General features: G+C 35.8%; 1 protein-coding gene across 9 annotated transcripts in view; it reads left to right on the top strand.

Annotated features, from left to right (window-relative positions):
• The window catches only part of EXOC6B (exocyst complex component 6B), a 615219-nt gene that overhangs the window by 308321 nt on the left and 291872 nt on the right, over positions 1–15026 (top strand). For all 9 annotated transcript variants that reach the window (XM_043603673.1, XM_043603671.1, XM_043603669.1 and 6 more), the window contains 3 exons: positions 5097–5180; positions 5862–5908; positions 7173–7293. In XM_043603673.1, the coding sequence (XP_043459608.1) occupies positions 5097–5180; positions 5862–5908; positions 7173–7293 (252 nt within the window). The remainder of the gene's footprint in view (positions 1–5096; positions 5181–5861; positions 5909–7172; positions 7294–15026) is intronic.

Here is a 15026-nt window from a genome sequence, read left to right as displayed (position 1 = left end):
TTTACAATAGCCAAGACATGGAAACAACCTAAGTGTTCATTGGTGGATGAAGAATAAAGAAGATGTAGAATCTATATATACAAAGGAGTATTATTCAGCTATAAAAAAGAATGAAATCTTGCCATTTGCGACAACATTGTTGGACCTTGAGGGAACTGCTAAGTGAAATAGATGCAGAAAGACAAATAATGTATGATCTCACTTATATGTGGCATTTAAACAGACAAAAAACCCAACTGAATGCATTGACTTGTGGTTGCCAAAAGTGGGGGATGGGGAAATTCGGTGAAGGTGGTGAAAAGGAATAAACTTCCAGTTATAAAGTAAGTAAGTCCTGGGGCGCTTGGGTGGCTCAGTCGGTTAAGCATTTGACTTCGGCTCAGTGAACTTGTGGTTTGTGAGTTTGAGTCCCACGTTGGGCTCTGTGCTGCCAGATCAGAGCATGGAGCCTCTTTCAGATTCTGTGTCTCCCTTTCTCTGTCTTCCTCCCTCGCTCGGACTGTCTGTCTCTCTCTCAAAGATAAATAAAGATGAAAAAGAATTTAAAATAAGTAATTCCTGGGGATGTAACGTACAGCGTGGTGACTATAACAAATAATACTTTATTGGATAATTGAAATTTTCTGAGAGAGTAGATCTTAAAAGTTCTCCTCACAAAGAAAAAACAATGCATGTGGTGATAGGTGTTACTGGACTTGTGGTGGTGGTCATTTTGCAATATGTATCAATATTGAGCCATTATGTTGTACACCTGAACATAATATGTTTTATGTCAATTATATCTCAATTTAAAAAAATCACAAAAATGCAAAAAATGGGGCACTGGTTGACTGTGAAGAGCATAATTGTTTGTAGTATGAGAACTGAAATAAGGAAGTAGAGTTTTGCCTTGTTTGACCTCAGCCGGGAACATGTGCGTTGGGCGCAGCTCAATTTTTCAACACTTTGTGCTCATCTGTGAATGACTATGAAAGCAGCATGAGTATTGATTTTGAGGCTACAAGTAAATTTTGGCAAGTAGGCACATTTGCAAATACAGAATTCATGAATAAGAATCGAGTATATATCCCTGCTCTTATGTTTCCTCTCTCATTAAACGACACCACCATCAGACCAGTTACCCAGGTTAGAAACCTCATGTTAGCTTTCTTTCTTTTCTATCCTTTACCACCAACATCCAATCAACCATCGGCTTTTACCTCCTAAATATAAGTCAGGTTCAGACTGATCTTTTTGTATCTGACTTTCTCTGTTTTCATTCTACTTAGTACATGACAACGTACAAATATCTGAAGTTCTTACTGTCTCTAGAGTTCAAGTCCAAATATCTTAACATAATTTACAAAGCCCTCTAACCTTATTTCTTGTCATCCCTCTCTCTTACACTGTGAAGGTACTGCCATGAAGAACTTTTTTCAATTCATGGGATGTGTAATGCCATTTTTTTCCCTTGAACCTCTGTGTCTCTATGAGGAATATTTTTTCCTTTATATTTACCTGTCTTATTCTCACTCATTTGTCAATTATGAATATAAATGGCATTTTTTTTTTCTGGGAAGCTTTCTCTGACGTTCCTCCCATCCACACCGCGCACACACACACACACACACACACACACACACACATCAATCAATCTAACCAGAGGATTCTATGGTGTTTTTTTGTTTTTTTAATTGCTAGTTTTCCACCATAGACTATAAATTCAGTGATGATGGGGACCATTCTTTATTGCATGTCAAGCACTTTATATACATTAAGTGACTTGATTTTCTGTGATGTTATATGTATTAATTAATTAATTATTACAAAGCCTTTGGGCCACTGTAATACTAATGACATAAAATGAAAACAAACTAAAGCAACTTTTCACTTGGATACTATTTTATATCTATTTGCTCTATACCTTCACTAGCTTTTGAGTTTTTTTTTTAATAAATATTAATGATTAGATGAGTTTGAAGCTGAAGTGGCTAACTTGATCTATTTGTGGAAAGACAGGCAGTCAGCTGGACTGGTCAGACATCTACTTCTGAAATTCCACCTGTAAGGATTGAGTTGACAAAATTGGCAGAGGAAATAGAATAATCAGAGGTGAATTTATTTAGCTGCCACCAGGGAAAATCTAATTTTTGTAAAGGGAGAAGCCAGAATTATTAGATAAATTGGTCTTTCCTTATGTTTTTATTTTATTGAATGAATATTTGAAAGGCAAAACTGTATCTAGTTAAGAATTAAGTATAGGTCTATGATAGGTTTTCATCTTGCTTATTTTCTACCATTTACAACAAATAATTAAATTATTATACAATGGTCTAATTTGAGAGAAGACTTTCCCTAAATTCTCAGCTAAGTGTACCTTGGCTCCAAAGCATGTTGAATGTGTAACGTCACGCAAGAATAATAAAGGGCCTTTAGGGCTGTTAACTTTAAAATGAAAAGCCCTTCAGTGTGTACAGAATGTAATTGACATTTAGTAATACCACTATGCTGTGAAATGGTGGCAAGTGGGGAATAACTTTAACAAACCAATGTGCAGTTTCCACTTCTTATTTCTTAAATAGAATCATTTGCTACCTCATTAACTTATGGATTTAGAAATAAGAAAGCCTTGAAATAGCTGCCTTAGTGTTTGATTTCATTTTATGGCAGGAAAAACGCAGGTGTGTATGGTTATAATCACTTTAGCATTTAAAAACTTTTGTTTTTAAGCTACACCAGGGGTCAACAAACTGTGGGCCAGATCCACCCTGCTGCTTGTTTCTGTGTGACCTGTGACCGAAAAACAGCTTTTACACTTTTAGATGGTTGGTAAAAAGTAAAAAGAATATTTCATGGCAGATGAAAATTTTATGAAATTCTTATTTCTGTTTCCACAAATAACGTTTTATTGGAATTTGGCCACACGCATTTATGTACCGTCTATGGCTGCTTTTGCATTTCAACTAGTCTCTTGACTAGTCGCAAGAGAGACTGTATGTCTCATCAAGCCTAAAATGTTTACTATCCTGCCCTTTAGAGGACATGTTTGCCAACCCCTGAGCTTACACTGTTGAATTAGTATGATTTAACACCTTAAATCAACTTCTCCTATTTAAGGACCTAGCAAAGAAGTCATGTCCAATAAAATTCTTCAGACTTTTGGGAAGGTGAAGGAAACTGAACTTAGGGATTGCATAGAGTTTATACTTTCTCCCATGGGCAAGGCTTTCATCTTCATCATTGATTTCATTGTTCTTTTTCAAAACATAAGCACTTGCATAGTGGTGATTATTTGTCAGATGCTGTTCTAAAAGCTTTCTGATTCATCTGGATCCTCGTGACTATGATGAGGGTGACCTCTCTACAAGTGAGAACACCATAGCACATCTATGAGTGAAAGTTGAATAGCTAAATGGTGGAAGTTAAATTAGTGAAAGTTCTGCAGTTGGTTGTACAGCTAGAAAGGGGCAGACTCATGATTTGAAAGAAGTCCTCTGGTTCTCAAATCAGTGCTCTTAACCACTGTGCGTGCCGTCTCTCCATTTCTACTCTTATTTATTTAGAAAAGTCTTGGATTAAGAGTAGAATTTAGTAATGGGGGGGGGCATGATGCTTTAAAAGCTTTGAGTTATATTGGTTTCCTAGGCTGCTGTAACAAAGTACCACACATTGGGTAGCCTACACAATAGAAATTTATTCCGACCCAGTTTTGGAGACTAGAAGTCCAAAATCAAGTGTCAGAAGGCCGTCCTCCCTCTGAGACAGTTAGTGGGAGACTTGTCTCTCCCTAGCTTCTGCTGGTGGCCATCCATCCATCCATCCATCCTTGGCTTGCAGCTGCATTGCTCCAATCTCTACCTGTGTCACGACATGATGGTCTCACTGTGTGTCTGTGTCTTTTCTGCCCCCCCCCCCTTTTTTTTCGTTTATTTATTGTGAGAGAGAGAGAGCACACATGAACCAGGGAGGGGCAGAGAGAGAGAGAGACAATCCCAAGCAGGTTCTGTGCTGTAAACACTGTGACATGGGGTTTGATCTACTGTGATACCATGACCTGAGCCAAAACTAACAGTTGGATGCTTAACCCATTGAGCTACCCAGGAGCCCTTTTCTTTTAAGGACACCAGTTATATCAGATTAAGGGTCACCCTACTCTAGTACAACTGCATCTCAATTAAAACAATTTTTTTTGATGTTTATTCATTTTTGAGAGAGAGAGAGAGACTGAATGTGAGTAGAGGAGGGGCAGAGAGAGAGAGGGAGATACAGAATCTGAAGCAGGCTCCAGGCTCTGAGCTGTCAGCACAAAGCCCGACGTGGGGCTTGAACCCATAAGCTGTGAGATCATGAACTGAGCCGAAGTCAGACACTCACCGACTCAACCGACTGAGCCACCCAGGCTTCCCTAAATGCATCTTAATTTAAATACATCTGCAGTGACCCTATTTCTAAATAAAGTCCTATTGTGACATCCCAGGAAGGACATGAATTTTGAAAGGATGCTGTTCAACCCAGTTATGGAGCTCATGAACCAGCTCTTGCTCTCTAGAGCACCTTTCATTTTAAGAAACTGTGTATCAAGAATTTCTAGGGGTTTGTTTCTTCTGTTTTGCTGTTAATCCTGTACTTGATTCTATTCTAGCTGGGAAGACTGATTTACTATTCTTTGCTCCTGCCTTTTTCCTGCCTTGCTCTGGCCCTTTGCTCATGATTCATTTGAGACTGGTTTTCATTCTGAACATTTTTCTTCTGGAATGTTCTGTGAAGTTTTTAAGGCCCATTTTCTCAACTGCTTTTAGGAGAATGTTGGTTTGTCTTCATGCTTGTGAATTTATGGTAGTTGATTCAGCAACCAGCTTTGGTGTGTTGGTGGTTGAGTTCTGGTAGTGTCCTCTTAAGAATCTTTTGTATCCATTCTTATGGGATTTGTAAATAAGGTTCAATAAATGGTAATCATTCTTTTTATTTTTTCTATGATTATTATCACTGTTAAAATAGCAGATTTTGAGAAATGTGGGGTTGCCTCAATTCCAAACCTGAGAGTTTCTCTTTTCCCACGAAATACTAGAATAATTGGTCAAATCGTGTCAACCCGTTTCCTTTTGTTTATTTTACAGGGTGCCCGTGAAACATTTGAGAACTACTACCGAAAACAGAGGCGAAAACAGGCCCGTTTGGTGCTCCAGCCTCCATCTAACATGGTAGGATCTCCAACTTAACTTTTCTCTCTTCTTCACTTTTCTTCTCTGGCATCTTGTCATTATTTTGCATATATGCTGGGTTTTTGTTTTTGTTTTTGTTTTTTGTTTTTTGTTTTTGTTTTTTTTTATTTTTTTTATTTTTTATTTTTTTATTTTTATTTTTTTTAAATTTTTTTTTTCAACATTTATTTATTTTTGGGACAGAGAGAGACAAAGCATGAACGGGGGAGGGGCAGAAAGAGAGGGAGGCACAGAATCGGAAACAGGCTCCAGGCTCTGAGCCATCAGCCCAGAGCCTGACGCGGGGCTCGAACTCACGGACCGCGAGATCGTGACCTGGCTGAAGTCAGACGCTTAACCGACTGCGCCACCCAGGTGCCCCAAGTTTTTGTTTTTTTTTAAACTGTCACTCTGAGACCATTTTTGGTGGATGTGACTTACAGTAAGAAAATAGCAACTAACATCTATTGATTGCTATGTGCCAGGCATCGTTTTAAGTACTGGGTATAAATTATCTAATTTCATCCTCCTTATAACTCTATAATGTAGGGAGAGTACTATTGTTATATTTACCTTAGAGTCTTGGGAACTGAGCCCTAAGAAAAGAAGTAACTGATTTTAACTTTGTCTTAAGGTATCAAAAGAGAAACAATAACTTTTTTCTTCTTTGCTTTGTTGCAGCATGAAACTTTAGATGGCTACAGGAAGTATTTTAATCAAATTGTAGGGTAGGTATATGTATGTGTGTGTATTTAAATGTATACACTTTCAATACCTAGACTCGTGAGACTTGGAAAGATAAGTTTTCCTTGGGAAATTATTTTTCTTTTTTTCTTTTAAATTTTTGAGATTTATTTTTGACTTTCTGATAATTTCAAAGGAATGTCTAATTGGTTTCAGCATTATATTGTTGAAGAGTAGTTTTTAAGGATGAAAGAAGAAAACTTTTGAATTGTAATTTTATTATATTTGATGTTTTGTTTCTCCATTCTCCGTACGGGGGAACCAAATAATCAGCAAAAGTTGGCAGACTTTTTCTAAAAGGGCCAGATAGTAAAGTATTTTAGGCTTCGCAGGCCATACGGTTTCCGTCACAACTATTCAGCTCTGTTGTTGCAGTGGGAAAGCAGCTATAGACAGTATATAAATGAGTGAGCGTGGCTGTGTTCCAATAAAACAATATTTATAAAAATAGGCAGTGGGCCAGATTCGTCCCACGGGCTATATAGTTTGCCACCATCATCTAGAGTATACATACTAGGATGGAATTGCATTTCCCAAATAAACACCATATAGACAGCTTATTCTAATTATGAAAGAATGACTTTGCAGTTAAAAGAAAGGGAAATGACTTGACTTGTTCTATGAAATTTCTTTTTATTTCAAATTGAGATTTCTTTAAATGTAATTGATAGTTTTGATTAAAATATATCATAAAAATTCCTTATGTAAGAATTATTTTATTTAGTAGGAACATTTAGCCAAGGTAACTGAACATACATTTTAAATGTATAACAATAAAGCTACAGCAGAGTGTTAAAAAATAAGTTTGCATTTTTTTTTTTTACCTTAAGGAGGAAGTCCACATAAAGGGAATTATTTTGGTATTTTGTATGTTGAGCTCTTAAAAAATGTGTATTGCAGCTTTCACTGTCCGTTTAAAATTGGTTAGCTTTTTAAAAAATGTCTTAATGGCCTGGTATTTTTAATATAGTGAAATTAGCTTCCCTTACCTGTAAACATTTTCTTCCCTTTTACATGGCTGACTAATATGGTTAACATTTAATAGAAATGTACCTCCGATTTCTATAAGGTGGCTGGACAAAATTCCATGTCCAAGAAATATGATTTTGTTCATGACACCAGGTAGCTTTCTTTAAGAAAAAAATGACTATTAACTTCAGATTTGATGGCAGCTCTTGTTTGCCAGACCCTGGAGATAGTCAAACTGTAATTTCTGACAGTTGTACTTTCTTTTTCCCTCAATCTTAGCTTTTTTGTGGTTGAAGATCACATTTTACATACAACCCAGGGCTTAGTAAACCGAGCCTACATTGATGAACTCTGGGAAATGGCACTTTCAAAAACCATCGCGGCACTCCGTACCCACTCGGTATGTAAGAAGCCCGTGAGAAGTTCTCACTTATTGCTGATTATCTGTATACTAGTCAGTGTTGTACTGCTTTAAAATCATTTATGTATTGCGTGGAATCACCTACCCAGAGCTATCTCTTTCAAAGACACGTGGAAGTAGCCACTTCAAATTGCCACATTCTCTAACACGGAGCCCACTTTTGTGGATGCTCTGTGCAGGAAGAAAAAACAAAAAACAGCTGACATGTATTGGAATCCTCTCTCTGTGTCAGGCATTGTTATGTGTACTTTATATGTAGTTCATAAGGTAGTTATCATTATTGTGTTTACCTTATAGTCTGGGAACTGACCCTCAGAGAGGTTAAGTAACCAGCCTAGTGTTATGCAGTAAGTGGTAGAGCTTGGATTCAAATCCAGACAAGTGACTATATTCTCAGCCACTACTCAGTGTTGCCTGCTATAAGGCCATTAATATTGATGTGGCGTTCACAGTTTTATTCTTATTTTTTGAAAAAAAACGTTTACAACATATCAATGTTAGTAAATACGAGTTCCCACGATTTTGATATATTTTATCAAAGCATGAATTTTTAAATATTTTTTTTAAGTTTATTTATTTATTTTGAGAAAGAGAGAACATGAGCAGGGGAAGAGCAGAGAGAGAGGGAGACAGAGGATCTGAAGTGGGCTTTGTACTGACAGCAGAGAGCCTGATGCAGGGCTCAAACCCACGAACTGTGAGATCATAACCTGAGCTGAAGTCAGATGCTTAACCAACAGAGCCACCCAGGTGCCTCTCAGGAAGTTATATTTTAATTGGGAGGGGGTCCCAATAAATAAATAAGAATATCAGATCGTCATAATACAGTTAAATTACAGTTAAATACAGTTGAGTGCAATTGAAACAGTGATAGATTAGGACAACACGGTGCCTGCTTTTGGTTAGTTGATCAGAAGTGGCATTCTTTATGCAAAGGAGTCACTATGTATGCAAAGATCAATTAAAGAGAATTCTAGGTATAAGGAATGGTAGTACAAGGGCTTTGGGTGTACTTTTCTATCTGAACCGTTCGAGGAATGATAGTGAGAACTTAATAATAGAAGATAATTTAGCATTTAGAATATTTCAGTAAGTGGCTTTGATATCCATGTAGTGCCAGCTAGAAACAAGATATCCACGACCCGCCAGCTTTCTTATCTCTTCATCAGCAAGTGTTCCAGAGTAAATACCATGTGTAAAATCTGTCATCGAAGGGATTGTAGCTGTTTTTGGGAACTGAAAAATGTTCAGAGTGGGTAGAACATAGAATGTAGAACGTTAGCCAAGTGTGGTATGAAGTATAAAGAAAGAAGTAGATAGGTGTCATATTATCTAAGACCTATTTGCTGCTTAAAGCCCTGGGTTGAATGGAGTGTATGTGTTCATTGTGGGGGTAGGATAAATTGGAATGAGATGGTCAATTTGGCTAAATTATGGACGAGGGATGAGAATAACGTGGGTAGAACAATTAGTAGGCTAGTCCAGTATTCAGGCAAGAGGTGATGATAGCTGAAACAAGGGGTAAGAGTATATGGAGAGATGTGGATTAATTGGAGAGATTTTTAGGAAGTAAGATTAACTGTATTTTTTGGTGGATTAGATATAAAAGGTAAGTTAAAAGCATATCAAGGTAATGCTTAGGTTTATGGTTTCTTTCCCTATGATGGTTTGAACATTTGGATATGATTACTTTGCCTTTGTGGCATCCAAGTAATAAGGTATAGGGGTTTGTTTAGTATATGTTTAGTATAGGAGTTTAGAATTTGAGGGGCATCTGGGTGGCTCAGTTGGTTAAGCACCCAACTCTTTGATTTCAGCTCAGGTCATCATCTCATGGTTTGTGAGCCTGAGCCCCGCGTTAGGCTCTGTGCTGGCAGCCTGGAGCCTCCTTGGGATTCTCTCTCTCACTCTGTCTCTGACACCCCCCTGCTTGCTCTCTCTGTCTCTCTCAAAATAAATAAATAAATATGAATTTGAAGTCAAAGAAGGTATGTCACTGAAAGCATTGTAAAGATTTTCTCCTTTTATTTTTATTTACGGTTTCTTTTTTGGTATTTAGAAATGTTAAATGTTTGCCTGTTTATATATCTATCTTATTTTAAAATTTCCCTCATTGTTCATAAGTGGCATAGGACTTTATCTGACATTTTTACCATTTTATCTTTTTGTCATAATAAAGTTTGGCAAATTTAAACATACTTTTTAAAAGTTTCTGCCTATTCTGAGACTTAAAAAAGTCTCATAACTATGTTATGGCTTGAGTTTTACACATTTTTGTATATACTACCACTTGTTATTTACTTTTATTTAAATAATGGTTATGGTGGCGCCTGGGTGGCGCAGTTGGTTAAGCGTCCGACTTCAGCCAGGTCACGATCTCGCGGTCTGTGAGTTCGAGCCCCACGTCAGGCTCTGGGCTGATGGCTCAGAGCCTGGAGCCTGTTTCTGATTCTGTGTCTCCCCCTCTCTCTGTCCCTCCCCCGTTCATGCTCTGTCTCTCTCTGTCCCAAAAATAAATAAAAACGTTGAAAAAAAATTAAAAAAAAATAAATAATGGTTATGGATTTCATTTTATTGTTTTGCAACAGTGTATCTGTTGTCCTAAGATAATTTTTTAAATGTCTTATCTTCTCCCTTAGCATGGTGTGTCATTATATGTAAATGTTAACTTACAAAGTAATGTTTATTCTAAGAAAATATGATTATCGATAGTAACAAATTTTGGTCATGATCCTTGGCATGATTATTATTAGCTTTCTAATATGTAAATTTAAAGATTCTTTTTCTGGGTGCTTGAGTGGCTTAGTCAGTTAAGCATCTGCTCAGGTCATGATCTCATGGTTTGTGGATTCGAGCCCTACATTGGACTCTGCACTGATAATGTGGAGCCTGCTTGGGATTCTCTCTCTCCCTCCCTCTCTCTAAAAAATAAATAAATAAATAAATAAACACTCAAAAATGAGTATCTTAAAAAAATAAAGATTCTTGTGTATGAAAATATACAATATATATTTTAAACAAAAACAAGCTGTATTTTTCACTTAATGTCTCATCAATCTATATTAATTTTAACATATACTTGCGTAATATTCCATTGTACATATGTATCTTTTTTAGCTCTTATAAACATTACAGTGAATATTTTTATAAAAATATTGATTTTTTTTTGTTTGTTTATTTATGTATTTTGAGAGACAGAGAGATAGAGAGCGAGCAGGGGAGGGGCAGAGAGAGAGGGAGACAAAGAATCCCAAGCAGGCTCTGCATTGTCAGTGCAAAGCCCAATGCGGGGCTGAGACCCACAAACCATGAGATCATGACCTGAGCTGAAACTGAGTTGGACACTTAACCAACTTCTATAAAAACATTTTTTATATTTCTTATATTTTTATATTTCTTATATTATATAATATATAAAATATAATATATAAAATATAATATATTAAAATATATTATAAAATATAAAAATATAAAATATATTTCTTATATTTTTTATATTTTAATAAATTCTTAGATGTGAAATTAGTGAGTTAAAGGATCTGTACGTTTCTTAACCTCTGGATACATATTGCTAATTTGCTTTGCTAAAATATTGTACCATTTAGCACTACTCTGAGTATCATCTTTTAGAATGCCAACTTTCCTATTCTGTTTACTTCACAGAAAGTTATATTTAAAAACAAAAAATCATTCCTAATCTACTATGTCAGAAATTATATCTTAATTTAACATGTTTTTCTTTGATTAATACCGGTATTGAAAAATTTTTCAGATATTTTCTCTCTCAAAAGTAATAAACATTAAAAAAAAGGGGGGGGCGCCTGGGTGGCTCAGTAGGTTGAATCAGTTGAGTGTCCAACTTCGGCTCAGGTCATGATCTCATAGCTCATGGGTTTGAGCCTTGCATTAGGCTCTGTGCTGGCAACTCTGAGCCTGAAGCCTGCTTTGGATTCTGTGTCTCCCTCTCACTCTGACCCTCCCCTGCTTGCTCTCTGTCTCTCTGTCAAAAATAATAAACATTAGAAAAAATTTTTTTTAACTCTCTTCAGATGTTTTTAGTTATTTATATATCTTCTTAAAAATTTCCTGTTCATATGCATTGCATTTATATTTTAATAGCTTTATAATATTTTATTATGTATTATTTCTTTAAAATATGGATGCTAACCTTTAATCTGAATGTTAATCTCTAGTCTGATATATAGGTCGCAAATTTTTTTTTTTTTTAGTTTTATGTGTCTCTAACTTTGCTTTTCTTTTCCAAGGCATTATAGAAATTTAAATTTTTGTGTAAATATATTGATTTTTAACTTTATAATTTGTCTTCCTTATTCGAAAGAATATTTAATTATTTGTTTATATTTGATCTTGGTATTTCTGTAGTTACTTTTTAAATATACGTATCATAAACAAATAAAAGTTTATTTTAATATAGAGTGTGAAGTTGGATTTTATCTTTAATTATTTTTTAAAACTACACATCACTTCCAGTAACATTACAATAACATTATCATGTTAATCTTTTACTTTATTCAGCACAGATTGCCATAATCAAATGCCATAGACTGGTACCTTACACAACAGACATGTATTTTTTCACAGTTCTGGAGGCTGGAAGTCTGAGATCAGGATGCCAGCATGCTTCTGGTTGGGTTCTGGTGAGAACTCTTGCTGATTTGCAGATGGCTGTGTTCTCATCACGTCCTCACATGGCCTTTCCTCACATGGCATCCTACTGTCGCCTACTTCTTTTCTAAGGACACTGATCCCATCAGATCAGGACCTTTCCTCATTTAACCTTAATTATCTAAGTTTTATTTCCAGATATAGCTACACTGGGCGTTACGGCCTTAACATATGAATTTTGTGGGGACATAATTGTTCCTTAATATCCTTCTTTTCCCAACATATTTCGGAGGCTACTTTTATCATATAATAATATATTTTATAGGGGTGCCTGGGTGGCTCAGTCAGTTAAGCATTCAACTCTTGATTTCAGCTCAGGTCATGATCTCATGGTTCAGGAGATGGAATCCTGAGTCAGGCTCTGTGCTGACAGCAGGGAGCCTGCTTGGGATTGTCTTCCTCCCTCTCTCTCTCTGCCCCTCCCCTGCTCCTGTTCTCTCCCTGCCCCCCCCCATGTCAAAATAAATAAATAAACTTAAAAAATAATAGATTTTGTAAATACTAAGATCTTTTGCTAGGCTCTATGATTCCCCACCCCCCTTTCCTCTCTGTCTTGAACCAATGTAACATTTTTTTAATTATTATATTTGACATAGTATGGTTTAATTTCATATAGGACATGTACATTCTCTAAAATCGTCTTTTTAGGACCTGCTAACTATTTATGTTCTCATTCTTCCAGATTAATTTGATAATCAGTTTGTCACATCCCTTTTACCACTTACAATATCCTCCCTCCCCCAAATTGAACTATAGTGTTGTTATGCAGTGAATCTGTAAATTAAAATGGAATTTTTTTTTTCAGTATTTGGTGTTTTTCACCAGGAATATATATATTTTTCTTAATTATTTGCCTTCATGTATTTTGGAAAGGTATTTTATATGCTTTCTGTAAGTCCTATTTTTGGTGTTTTATGTTTTTTTTCAAGGTAATGTTTTTAGGAAAGTTTTTTGCCCCCAATCATATTTATTAACTAATATTACTGTATTCTAGGGAGAAGAGTCCTTGATTTTGTTTGTTTATTTTATATTTGTCCATGTCAATGATTTTACCAATTCGGTTATTTTCCTGGGAAAAGCTTTTTCTTTTAGAAAACTTAGATTCCTTGCAAGCAATTTCTTCTTTGTAAAGCAGGGGTTCTTAACTTTTTCTCTGTGACTGATACATTTGAGATGTGACGGATCTACACCACTCAGCAGGGAACTGCCCTCTCTTCTTCATGCAGTCGTATTTGGTATCATTAAGAGGAGGACACTTTCCAAGCATACTGTTTGAAATGTGTATCTCTGGAGAACATTAATCTTAATGGAGTCTTTCTTTGTAGATATGCTGTATATTCTTTTGAATGGAAGAACAAATAACAAAATACCTGTTTTCTTTCCAGTAGATCAGCATCAATCTGTAGAGGCAGAAAGTAGATTAGTGGTTGCTTTGGGCTGGGAGTAGCTAGGAGGATAATTTAAATGACAGGTTTTCTTTTTGAGATGAAAAAATGTTTTAAAATTGACTGTGATTATGTTTGCACATGTCTGTGAATATACAAAAACTAAAAACCATTAAATTATATACTTCAAATAGGTGAGTTGTGTGGTATAGGGATTAGATCTCAACAAGGCTATTAAAACATATAAAACATTGATTAAAACATAGCACCTCTGCATCACATACATTTACAATCATTTTAATTATATATAGTTATATATCTATATATATCTTTCTAACTTTCTGTGTCATATTTCAAACTACTCTTTTTCTGATTCAATTATTAGTCAATACATAAATTGGAAACGTTTTGAAAGATACGATATTTCAGGTATTAATATGTGTAGTATTCTCAATGCTGATTTCAAAACATGATAGAGATCTGACCCGATCCATCTCACTTGGAATTCAAATTTAGCAATATATTAGAAAATTATATGCTAATACAACGGAGAGTTTGTATCAGGAATGGTTCCACATCAGATGATCTGCTAATACAGTTGTTAATAATATAAACAGATCATCTGATAATACCGAAAAGGTATTTTTTAAGATTCAAAATTATGGAACAATGTAATTAATTCCATGTGGCAAAAACCTCATGTTTCATAGACATTATATATAGTGAACATTTCAGTTTGTTATGGTAGGTTGACAAGGGTTGTACTGGGATAGTGTTTTTTTGTTTTTTGTTTTTTAGTTTATTCATTTTGAGAGAGAGGGAGAGACAGAGAATCCCAACCAGTCTCCATGCTGTCAGCCCAGGGCCTGATTTTTAAAAAGTGTAGTAAGGAGGAAAAGGAAGCACACAAGCCAGAGATAAACGTTGCTTTCTTAGGAATCTCTGATTATCTGAATACAGAAATTTAATTCATAGATTAAATAGGTAAAACTATCATTTTGTGATCAAGAAGACAAAGTCAAATGTATATCCCCAAATATGGAGCAAATAAAGAGATGGAAGATATGAAAGGAAAGTTAAGAAACATGATGGATAGCTGATGCTCATTTTTTTTTTAAATTTTTTTTAACGTTTATTTATTTTTGAGATAGAGAGAGACAGAGCATGAACGGGGGAGGAGCAGAGAGAGAGGGAGACACAGAATCGGAAACAGGCTCCAGGCTCTGGGCCATCAGCCCAGAGCCCGATGCAGGGCTCGAACTCACGGACCATGAGATCGTGACCTGAGCTGAAGTCGGATGCTTAACCGACTGAGCCACCCAGGCGCCCCTGATGCTCATTTTTTATTGTATCTAACTGAGATTTAGAAAGGAAGGATAGACACAAAGGAGAGGACTTTAGTAATTAAATAATTAAAAGAAGGAAATTTCCAGATTCCCATAGTTGAAAGGCTGTATTGAGTATCAAGCAGGGTAAATGAAGGCAGACACTTCTTTCACATCAGAAATGCTGTATTTTAGTTTGAGGCCAAACGAAAGGCATTTTCAAACATGAGGATTCAGAGTTTATGCGTTACCTCTCATGTTTTATTGGTATTGTACAAAAAATGAAAAATCCAAAATACAAGATGGGATAGGATTA

This window comes from Prionailurus bengalensis, chromosome A3, assembly GCF_016509475.1.
Source record: "Prionailurus bengalensis isolate Pbe53 chromosome A3, Fcat_Pben_1.1_paternal_pri, whole genome shotgun sequence".
NCBI lineage: Eukaryota > Metazoa > Chordata > Mammalia > Carnivora > Felidae > Prionailurus > Prionailurus bengalensis.
Note: the sequence above shows the minus strand (reverse complement) of the source record. Positions and strands in the feature narration are given on the sequence as shown.